This window comes from Curcuma longa, unplaced genomic scaffold (assembly GCF_044706935.1).
Source record: "Curcuma longa cultivar G26 ecotype Majalengka, Jawa Barat unplaced genomic scaffold, ITB_CL_G26_1.1 contig_25375, whole genome shotgun sequence".
Taxonomy (NCBI): Eukaryota; Viridiplantae; Streptophyta; class Magnoliopsida; order Zingiberales; family Zingiberaceae; genus Curcuma; species Curcuma longa.
The window spans coordinates 21,935-33,908 of record NW_027432742.1 but is presented as its reverse complement, the minus strand read 5'-3'; the positions used below and the strand labels follow the sequence as shown (position 1 = coordinate 33,908).

At 42.9% G+C, this 11,974-nt stretch overlaps 2 protein-coding genes across 2 annotated transcripts; both read right to left on the bottom strand.

Annotated features, from left to right (window-relative positions):
* Positions 1 to 817: 817 nt before the first annotated feature.
* LOC141818575 (NAC domain-containing protein 67-like) lies at positions 818 to 2,035 on the bottom strand. Its single transcript, XM_074706046.1, has 3 exons — positions 1,841 to 2,035; positions 1,452 to 1,744; positions 818 to 1,368 (listed from the first exon to the last, which is right to left on the bottom strand). The coding sequence occupies exons 1-3, from the start codon at positions 2,019 to 2,021 to the stop codon at positions 946 to 948; spliced, it is 897 nt and encodes a 298-aa protein (XP_074562147.1). The 5' UTR covers positions 2,022 to 2,035; the 3' UTR covers positions 818 to 945.
* Positions 2,036 to 3,569: 1,534 nt separating this feature from the next.
* Positions 3,570 to 6,519, bottom strand: LOC141818573 (beta-xylosidase/alpha-L-arabinofuranosidase 2-like). Its single transcript, XM_074706045.1, has 7 exons — positions 6,087 to 6,519; positions 5,730 to 6,011; positions 5,477 to 5,646; positions 5,276 to 5,373; positions 4,856 to 5,206; positions 4,364 to 4,780; positions 3,570 to 4,274 (listed from the first exon to the last, which is right to left on the bottom strand). Exons 1-7 carry the CDS (start codon positions 6,504 to 6,506, stop codon positions 3,703 to 3,705), a joined length of 2,310 nt encoding a protein of 769 aa, XP_074562146.1. The 5' UTR covers positions 6,507 to 6,519; the 3' UTR covers positions 3,570 to 3,702.
* Between the last annotated feature and the right edge of the window lie 5,455 nt (positions 6,520 to 11,974).

Genomic DNA, 11,974 nt, shown 5'->3' with positions numbered 1-11,974 from the left:
ATTTTCCTCCTCCAAGGACGGCATACGCTGTTTCCTTCCTTCCTTCCAAATGTGTTTCTTCCTAGAATCGCTAGAATCATGAAAAGAGGGGCTTCTCGTTGTCCGAATCTGAAGATGAGGACCCTTTGTACTCATGAACCATCTCATTGCCCCAATCAACCTTGTGTTTACCCATTTCAGACATCATCATTGAGAACTCTGGGAAAATATGCCAATAAATCAAAAGCACAAATTTTCTTTAAAACCTATAGAAGAAAACCCATCAGAGAATTAATTGGGCCTGTCAATCAGCAATCAAATCGTAACTCGGGAAATAGATTCACCAATCAAAGGCAACGAAAGAAATGATCCATAGATTGAGCAATGATTTGCGATCCCCAACAATAGGTTTTTCTTCCCTCTTTGAACTAGGAAAAAACAAAGACGTACCAAATCTTTGCAACAAAAGAAGGATCCACGATAACTAAACGCGGAGAAATCGATCGCACAATACCGAAATGTGAAGAACGATCCACTATCGGGCTAGGGATTCTTCTTCAGATTCGTGTTCCCTCGCCAGCCCGCCCGCTCGCTCACTCAAACTGGAAGCGGAAACCGACAGATCGCAATTAAATGCGCGTCCTTTTCTGGGTATCTACGTGGCGGGATCAGACGGCTTTCAGACTGTTACGTCGTGATCCGACGGCTGCTAGATGAAGGAGTCTGATGCCGCTGTAGTACAATCCGTAAAAATAATGCGCATAAACCTACTTCATCAATTTATTACATCAAAATTAAAATCATTCTCCGAAAGCTAGCCAAATCCTTTAGCACAATGTAAACCTATTCCACTATCTTCTTTGAAGTGAGAACACAAACAAACAAATTAACAAATGAATCTCTTATTCTCATGTGTTTACCCCCCTCTAACCAATGCTATGTGCACAAAATGAATCTGTCTCCCCTCTAAATCCAATATGGCAGCGTGCTTGAAGTGGAATGGCAATGCTGGTTTGAGACATGAATTTCAGATGTGGATCCAAGTTCTGCCATGCAACTCTGAAAACCTTCCAAGTTCAAGTCCGCGAACCAATCTGTCTCCTCTTTCATTCTGCTCGTGGGATTTGCAGCTCTGCCCTGATGATGATGATGATGAATTGCTTCAGAAACCTGAAATGGGTTGATTCCTGCAGGCTGGATTCGATTTCTGGATTCGACATCCGATTCGGGAGTCCAGAGACTATCTGACCTTGCACCTTGATCGGTAGAGCTCAACGAGAACTCCATTCCTGTTCCAAAGGATGATGCTGCTGCCGCCTCTCTCCTTTTCTGCATCTTGTCCCAGCTGTTCTTCTTGTGGTACAAGCGGCACAACACCCACTCATCCAACTGCACAGCACAGAATCCGGTCAGTTTCTTGGCTTACTAAAGTAGTCGATCGCAAAGACGAAGCGATTGAATAAGAGACTTACTCGTTTGCTGCCTCGCTCGTTCGCCGGTTGACTGGAATCTATCAGGCGGTACTCGTGCATGATCCAATCAGTCTTGATCCCTTTGGGCGCTTTCCCTTGGTAGAAGACCAGAGCCTTCTTTATCCCCAGAGAACGGCCGATGCTGCCCGTGCCCGTCACCACCACCGGCTTATCAGCTCCGGTGGCCTTCCAGTAGCCTCTCCCGGCGGCCCGATTCGGCCGGGAGCCGTTGGGGTACTTCCGGTCCCTTGGCGTGTAGAAGTACCACTCCCTGCTCCCATACGAAGCCAACCCTGCTCGCACAAACACACACAAAAAATCAAATTAGGCAGATAGATCGAAAGAAAAAAGATGGAAGAGTTAGGCGCGCGCTGGACGCGATCGCTGACCTGGAAGGTCCCACGGATCGTGCTTGTAGAGGTCGACCTCGGCGATGATGGGCGCGGGGATGCTGTGGCCGGCGATCTTCCGCCAGAGATAGTGCTGCACCAGCTCCTCGTCGGTGGGGTGGAAGCGGAACCCCGGCGGCAGCTGCAGCCCGGCCTCGGCGTCGTCGATTCTCCCCTTCATCTCGTCTTCCTGATTCGAGATGATCTCCGAAGTCCGGATCGGTGGCTGCTGGATTATTTATGGTGGGTCTCGACGGAGATGATCGTTGTAGGATAGGCACTTGGGACACGTGCGTGATTATTTTTCTAAACCGGCGTCGGATTTTGCAGAGACTTTCTGTTTGCCCGACGGGATACGTGTCGAACGCCCGAGCCTGGAGGTGGAAGAGGATACGACATATGGGTCCCTCTCTGCGCGACGTCACTTGCTACGTGTTCTAGAGTTTGGCGGACAGTGGCGGCGGCCGACCCCGCGCGTGTCACTTTGACTGGACACGTGGTTGGCTTACCTGTCGCAGCCTGGATTCGCTACGCGTCGTGCGTATTCCATCGAGCCTGTATTTGAGCTGAATTTCATAGTAAATTACGATGGTCTATATTGAAAGATCTACTGTCTTGCTGACGTGTTCATTTCCAACAAAGTGGGCGCTGTGCCTTCGCATGCAACCCGGCCTTCTACCAACTGGATCGCTGGAGTTCAAACTGTTGAGTTCAAATCAATTTTTTTTTTCATTAAAAAACTAGATTTTGCCAAACATTTATATATGTTCCAACGCATAATTAAAATTTCTTTTTAATAATTCCAATAATTTTTGACATCATGATCGTATGTGGCCTAAGAAATTTATGCAGCAAGCCACGTAAATGAAAAATACTTTTCTCTACCGTTCTAAAAATCAACAGATTTCCAGGGGGGAAAATATCAAGAACTCGAGTGGTCAATAACTTCCCTAATAAGTTGTCAAACACGTTGACCATTGTCATATCATGTGACGTATAAGAAATTTGCTTGGAGAATTTTCATATTCAAATTAATGAAAAAGAATTCACTAATTTTGAGTAAATCACTGCCCCTGTTTTAGATAAACACATGGCTCCTTGATCCAATCATATGGTCTTGTTTTAAAATTAGATGATGAGATCGGTTTACTGGTTGGAATTTAGAATTCATAAAATACCATAATTTTTAAAAATACTTTTAGGGTTCAGTGGATTTAAATAATTTATTTATTTCTTTTTTATGAACTAAGATTGATATTTATTGCAAAGTCAATTCTACATTGTCCTCTTACAAATTGTCCTTTGATATTTATTATCTTCTCGCCAATTTTAGATAACAATGAGCATCGAACATCCACACCAATTGCTCTCTTCCACATCGTGTTCTATCGTCATGCTTCTATTCATCATTAGGTTGAACATCGTCGAGATGTTAATGTCAATGAAGTTTATGCATCCAAACTTGTAGATGTCAAAGAGTTTCCTTGAACCTTCGAGGGTGTTAGAGGTTTAGACACTTAGACTTAGTGAACTAGTTATGGTGAATAAAACCATACAAATAGAGCTTTCAGACTACGAGTGACATACGAACCTTCGTTCCTTTTCGACAACTTAAGTTGCATCCAATCGACTTGGACCATAGATGACTTAATCCATTTAACACTCTTAAGCCATTGTAGATAGCCACAAGTTCATATTGAATGACAAATTTTCACCTAAAAAGCCATAAACAGTTTGTTTTCCCTTGACACAAATTGAAGACAAATTCAAATTACAATTTGGAATTCGAATAAAATTGAAATCGAATCTTCACCGTACACGTGGATCACTTATTCTCAAATCGATCAAACTACACAACGGCCTCAAATCGTCAAGCTCAGCGAGTGCTTCAGGGTGCCCACGTGCAAAACATGTGCCCCCAATGCCACCTTCCTCTCCCCAAACTCGTCCGCCAAGCTCAAGTCCCGGCACACGTCCACCGTAAAAACCACCTCCGCCGCCGCGCGAGGATGCAGGTACACCTTCGTGAATCCCAGCAAGTGTTTCCTCGGCGCGTTGTGCACCCGCGGGGGCGTCGAGAAAAGGAACACGGTGTGGCTGCCGGAAGCGCCGCCGGCGTTGCGCACCCGCAGGCGCACGTCGAATGAGAGCCCGGAGCATCCGGCTTCGGAGATAGGGAGGGATCGGCAGTGCTGGTAGCGGCAGGAATGAGTGTCGTCGAGTGGGATGGAGACGAGCTTGGGGGCGGTGACGAGATGGTGGGTGTAGCTGCTGTAGCTGAGACCGTCGCCAAAGTTGTATACGGTCTCGCCGGTGTAGAAGCGGTAGGTTCGTCCGGGGTATCCGACCGATGGGTCGGGCCTCATCCGCATGTCGGTCATGTCGACGGCGTCGGCGAAGGACTCGGGGTACCACGTCACCGGCAGCCGCCCACCTGCAGATCGTTTATATCAATTTTTTTTTCCTGACGGATTAATTTGAAACTTTGATTTCAACTGAGAAAACTGAGGATTTATGTTTTACTTGGATTGAAGTATCCAAAGAGCACGTCGGCGATGGCCGCGCCGCCAGCTTCTCCGGGGTACCCCACCCACAGAATGGCGGAGATTTCATCATTGCCCTTAGCGAAAGTGATATCAAACGGGCCGCCGGACATGATTACGAGGACCACTGGGCCCTTGGCCGCCTTGGCCACTGCCGTGATGAGCGCCGTCTGCTGCCCTGGGAGGAGGAGGTTCACCCGGTCGAAGCTCTCCCTCTCTATTGACTGGTCGGCTCCGACGACCAAGACGGTGGCGTCCGCGGCTGAGGCAGCAGCTACGGCGGCGTCCAACTGGAGGGAGTTGCCGGAGCAGCCCACGTTGCTGCAACCCGGCGCGTAGACAGTCTTGACGATGGCCGAGAGACCTTGGAGCGGACTCGTGTACTTGCACGGTGTGCCTGAAACATATTAATTGTATTAGAAGAAACAGAGCAAGCTTTTGTTTCGGGGCTTAAAACAGAGCATCCTTTTACCCTCGTAGTTTCCGATCATGGTGAAGGTGGCATTGGCGTTGGGCCCGATCACCGCCAACGATTTAATGGCCTTGGCGTCAAGCGGGAGGTGCCCATGGTCGTTCTTGAGGAGGACGATGCCCTGCCGTGCGGCTTCGCGGGCGAGCTCCTGGTTCGCGGCCGTGCACACGTCGCCAGGGCCGAGGCCGCCATAGGGAAGCTTTCGGGGATCGCCGTCGAAGAAACCAAGCCTCATTAAGACGGCGAAGTTGTTGGTGATGGCCTTGTCAACGTCCTTCTCCGCCAGCTTCCCTCCCTGGATGGCGGCCAAGGTGTGGCTGCCCAAGAACGAGCCACAGTTGAGATCAAGCCCTGTAGAGATCCATTAGCAGAGATAAGATCATAAGTTGTTATTTTCAAATCTCTAAGAAATATTTTAACCTGCTTTGATTGTGATGGCTGCAGCATCCTCTGGAGTCTTGGTGTAGTGCTGGTGATAGTAAATCTCATTCACTGAATCACAATCTGAGACAATGTATCTGTAATTTTGAGTTCATCATCAAATTAAACATAAGCATAACGAGTTCCGTTTCATTTACAAAAGAAGATTAATCAAGACAAGGATTAGTAATTAGATGAGACCCATTGAGGTTCCAGTTTCCTCTGATGGTTCCGGCAAGGAGGTCAGGATCAGCACAAGTAGGCACTCCATTGACCTGGTTGTAGGAGCACATAACACTGGCCACATTCCCATCAATCACACAACTCTTGAATGGAGGTTGGAAGGTATCATCCATGTCTTGCTTCGTGACCTATAAACAAAGATGATGTCTGATTGTTCAAAACCTGCTTCACATTGTATGATTGTACTCAATATTGTAGTGTTTGCAGTCACCTTTGCGTTGAAAGTGTAGCGTTGGATGCCTTTCCAGTTATCGACGTCGTAGGCAGTGTAATGCTTGCAGCAAGCAGCAACCTTGAGCTTGTCAGGGTCATCAGCTTCCTGCAAGCCCTTGACATAACCAGTGGCGTATTTACTGGCCAGCAAAGGATCCTCCCCGGGGGTCTCCTGCCCTCTTCCCCATCTTGGATCTCTAAAGATGTTGATGTTTGGGCTCCAAAATGTGAGCCCTGCGAGACCTACATTGTGCATTGCCCTGGCCTCAGTCGATACCACCTGAAACACATCAATACTTTCAGATGCATCTAAACCGCACTAAGCACCGTTGCATTAATTGCATAAAAATCTCACCTTTCCGATGGCTTGGAAGAGGGAAGTGTTGAAGGAGGCGGCGGTGGTGATGACCATGGGAAAGCTGGTGGCGCCAGGGACGAGGGAGGAGAAGTGCGTGCCGGGGCCGACGTAGGACACGCCGTGCAAGGCCTCGGACCACCACTCGTAGCTCGGGATTCCCAGCCGCGCCACCGCCGTCGCCTTGTTCACCAAGTTGCCGATTTTCTCCGGCAGCGTCAGCCGGCTGACCAAATCCTTGACCCTCTCGGCCGTCCCCAGCGAGGTGTTGCAGAACGGGAAAGCGGCCAGGGTCGGGTCCGACGTCACGTCGCAGGCGAAGAGTGGTGTTTGGGCGGCCACGCCATTGCAGGCGGAGCCAAGGAAGCAGACAGCGCAGAACAGAGCTATCAAAAGATGGGATTTTGATGGCTCTCCCATCGTTCTCCCGGCGTCAATGCCCGCCTTCCACCACCACCACCACCACCTTCTCCTCGACTCCTCCTCTTCCCCTTTTCGCTATACGGCCCTCCTTTTCTTGTTGAGGCGGGGAGGGTGTTTGTTTGGACGCGAGGTGGCCGCCCGTGAGCGAGGTAGCTCCACTGAGGTCGACCGCGTGAATGTTTTGGATGGATCATGAATGGTGGATTTATTCTTCCGATGACGATCTCTTGGCTAAAAAAGAAAAGAAAAATGAGATTTTTCATTGTAGAGAAAAATCTAAAAATAAACAGGTTTTAAAACCTATAAAACGGAAAGATACTAATTTACAGGATGTGAAACGAAAAAAAAAATGGATTCAAAAACTACAAAATAAAATGATATTCGCTATAAACCAAAAGGCAAATTAAAATAACAGCTGATATGCCAAGACCAGACTGTTGAGCGCAGTAGCAGCCATGCAACACATGCAGTGAGCCAGCAGCCTCCATGCATGAAAATCAGAATGGCAGTAGGTTACAAACAACCTGTGACTATTAATTATCTTAATAGTAAAAAAAACTTATATTTATGTTTAATAAATTTTATTATGAGTTGTGGTCTCAGAAAAAAATTAGATAATTTTAAAAGGATTTTTAAGGCTGAAATTTAACTTGTAATTGGTTTGGAAAAAATTTGTAAGGAGGCTTGCGATGTAGACAGCTCAGTAAAACTGGTCCGCGTGTGTCGATTAAACATGTAGCGCATGCAGCGCGCTCGTACATGTATTAAATTGAGGCGCCGTAGAGAACGTGATCGGTGCATTTATCATCCTTAAAATACACACACGCACACACGTGCGACTAATCAGCATAAACGGTCCGATCCATAAATCAGATCAGGCATGATCAACCAGGTTGGCTTATTTTCTGGTCATGCATGCATGGGAAGTCACGGGCCATGTCGGCTGTTAAAATAGGTCGGCCGCACAAATTGATCCTCATCCGTCCATTTTCGTGTCATTTAATTTCGTGTTGAGCATCGAACGGATAGTCGTAGACACGTCATGGTTGATCGCTTAACATGGACCAAAACCGTTTAACCTGTGCGAACTCGGATTTGTTGTTTTAGTAAAATTCTAAACAATTTAAATATATATTTAAAATAATAGAAAAAACTAATTTTTTTTTAAATTTTGTTAAACTTTATAATTATTTATTGTTTATTTTAATTTTTATGTCAAACTCGACGCATTAGACACTCGATAGTACCCATGATCGAGTTGTGCCAATTAATGCAATCAAATTTTGATCAATGTTAACCAGGTTGATCAAGCTCGAGTTGACTCGAGTTGGATTTCAGTATTTCATGAAAATGTTAGTTGGAGGTTAAATAGGTCAAGGTCAATCAATACTTGACAATCAATCAATATTTTAGTTGGAGGTTAAATAGGTCAATGTTAGTTGGATTTCAATATTTTAGTTGGATGTTAGATGAAATCTCGATAGGTCAAAGTTAATCGGATATTAGGCAACAAAAAGTCTTGGCAAATTAAAGTTGATCGAATGTTAGAGTAAAAAAAGTCAGTCTTAGTAGGTTGAAATCAACTGTATACTAAGCCAGATGAGAATTCAATATTGATAAGGCTCAAGGCTGAAACACGAGTATTGATCGATTGATAGGGTGTATCGATTGATCGATGAACTCAAAATCTTAAAATTGAAGTTTAAGATATTTTTTAGAACTTACACAATAACTGTGCTACAACAACTGTGAACATTAATTGTCATAGTAATTGTGTACAATATTTACTATAATGCAATAAATTAATTAATAGATTTTGATCAGTCAATTAATGACAAATGCAGTGAATAAAAGCTTCAAAAATTGATTGAAAAAATTGATTAATCATAACTAGTCGACTCATAAAGTGTATCAGCTGACAGATGTCATTGTTCGAGTGGACAGAGAATTCATAACTCGACTATGGAATTTTACTAATTAAGTAATAGTCGACTGATGATTTTTAACAATCGACTGATACTGAGGTGGATGGAATCGTTGAACTGACGGGTTAGAGCAATATTTGAATCTATAGCTGATCGATCAATTAATGAGTAAGATCAGTCGACTGATAAACAAAAATCAACCTGAACAATAACCCTATAAAAGAATGTTTTGAGATGTTTTGAAATAGTCAATTCTTACGATGTTAGAGGCAAAGTATTATAAGTATTATATTTTTTTGTCATCAAGAGGCAATCCAAAGTGACAATAAAGCATCTAATAAAGTTTTCTCAAATTGTAAAGTATTTTACTTTCATTTTGTATTTGTCTTTTTGTGTTATTTGTGTTGCTTGTAAACAATAAGTGTTTAAGAAGGAGAATTAATAGTGGTAATAGATCATTAAGACTAGGTCTTGTAGTGATTGCTTTGGAAGGCGGCGTACAAAGTAAAATTAAGGTGTTGTGCATGCATGTGGTGTCTAGTTTGATTCAAATTTTTTGCTGCACATTCAAACAACGAACATACAATCAAGACGAAATGATCTAAGCTATTCACCCCTTCTAGTTTGCACGGGTCATAACAATATCTCACATGACTCATGATCATATTGTACTCAATCTAACCCATATAAACTAAATCATACGTAATCCACAGATACGGTGGAATTTTGGATGCCCGTTATGAGTACTTCTTGGATGTCTATTGTCGAGCACTCTCATAGCCTCCATATCTTAATAAAGTAATTTTCTTGTCAAAGTTAACACACAATTAAAGGCGCCTATCTTGTCCTGACATGGCCTCTTCGATACTTGAGTAAGACTTTGAGCATAGAAAAGATAGAAAAACAATGGAACAAAGGAAATGATCTTGTGAAAATTAACATATCTCATCCTTTGAATATCACCATTCTTTTATAGTTCTTATCGCACCCAATGACCCAATATGACATTTAGATTCTCTTCCCATAACGGCTATCAATCTTCATTACTACCTACCTGTTTAGTATTAATGGTTAAATGGTGTGATCCCCATTTCCCCGAGTTCCCCTCTTTGATACCGAGCACCATTTTGCTCTGAGCCTGACTTCTGAATACCTCTAGCTAGAGATTGAACTTGATCCCCGAGTGCTTCTTGGTTCGAGTTTGTCTATTGAACGTCTCATGATTTCGAGTCCAACTCCCGAGTGCCTCCTAATTTTGAGTTTGCTTCCCAAGCACCTCTCAATTCCAAGTCTGAGCACTGAACATCTTAGGTTTCCTAGGCCTAACTTCTCCATAGGTCCACATGTTGAGCCCAATATTTTCATTCGTTCTATAATCGCAAATTATCACGTACGGGAGTATCATCCAATATATATGACCAAATTTAATTGAGTCGGATAGATTGTGATAGACTCAATTGTCAACTCAAGTGGATATTTTCACCATTCAATTTACCATTATTTATTAATAAATATACATAATTTAAAAATATATTATTTTCATGTCAAATGGTGGTATAATATATATAATATTTGACTAGTTGAATCATTGACACGGTTTTAAGGATTAATTCCACATGTGGTCCATTAACTAATATATACGTACGGTTATCATGTTGTTTTCTTCCTATTTTTATCCTTGTAATGCTCATATAGTTACGATTATATTCTTAGACTATTTAATCTGTTTTCGCGTGTCAATTGTTACCTTGAGCTCTATCAATAAGCATTTAATCGACTCTAATTTGCTCCATGCCAGTGCCTTCATTTGCCATGCACAATTCCACAACATATATAGCTAAAGAACAAAAGTCATCTTCCCACGGACTTATGTGATAAGTAAGAAGTAGGATGGATTCTAATACAACGAGGGTTTAATTTTTACGTAAGATACTTCATACGTTTATTGTGTTCAAATCACTTATGATGTTGGGTTGTTTGTTATAATCAATTTGTACTTTTCAAATTTACTTTGATGATTGATTAAAAATATATATAAGATTGAATCGATCACTTTCAAAATTAATTGATTCAAACACTTGAATAGTTACATTAAAAAAACAAAAATAAAGCATGCATCTTCCCACGAGAAATGGAGCAGCCAGTCAAACACATCTTGTATCTTCCCAAAAGATAGTTCACGGGCTACTACTATTCTATACTCAATGCCATGCAACGTCTCCTCTTTCAAGTCCTTAAAGTCATCACGCAAACAAAAGGACAATTACACACTCAACAACCATGGATATGTTTGTTATGAACATCTCCTTGTGCTCCTCCTTTTGGCTGCTCTCTCTCTCTCTTGACTGGGCACCTTAATGCCAGGACTGGAGAAATTATGTATATGGCAGGTCCTTCGATTGGTAACACAATTATCGATCGTATCCTTATCCATGCTTGATCAACTGAGCACGTGTTTATCGATCATGCTGAAGTTGGCGTTGTTTCCAAGATCTAGCAATATTGCTCTCCTTTTCTGTTCTTCAGATCATTTCCTGCATGGATCATGCATGCGTTCAAAGTTGTATATGACCGACTTTCTGTCTTTATGGAGCCATAATTAACCAAATAAATATAATTAATGAATTGAATCGACGATACATCGAACAAAGTGCAGTGGTTACTGATCCAATTTAACCTCACAACCACTTTCTGCAGCTTCTTAATCTAATGGAGGCACCAATTATATATTCACCATCACGTTCATATTCAAAGGACGCATGCGTGCATGGTCAATTGGAGGTGCCAACTATTAACAGTTACAGCTTCTTTTTTGAGTGAGTCGATGAAGAAAAAACTTGGCTTTTTATTAATTAAAAAAGCCAAAGAATTTATAGTACTCTAGAGGAAAAAAAATCATAATAAATTTCATGTGAAATATTCCTATGAGATTAATATTTATATAGATATGCCCCCAATCATCAGAGATGTATAGCTAAAAAAAAAATATGTAAAATAATTTTCTTTAAACAATAAGTTAAACACGTGCCCCAGACTTGGCCGGTAAGCCTTTGGCTGTCAATTAATCCCGCAGCTCACGGTGGCGACGTGTCGTTCCCCGATCCCTCCTTTTCTTCATCTTTTATTAAAAAAAACTCTAATCCTACTCCTAATTAATTACCTGAGTCGCTTGATTAATCAACTAATTGGTTGATTAGTGGATTAATTGGTCTCTCACTTCCACGTGCTCACTAATCATCGCCCGTCCTTCCGGGCATCTCGCAACAGCGCCGCCGCCCGCCGCCGTGGGTTCGCCGCCACGGGCCGTCATTTATTCGTGTGATATGCGTCACTACTTGCAGTAATATTTGGTCTTCGAAGTGAGGAAATTTAAATATTTAATACATATAATCGAAAAAAATAAAGAAAAAAAAAAGAAGAAGAAAATGGCGCGTGGTCGGTGGTTGAAGGCCGACCAATGCATCAAGCGGACCACCGACCGGCTCGGCTCGAACCGGGCACTGAAGTCAACATATATATCAGCAACGGAAACAATTAATT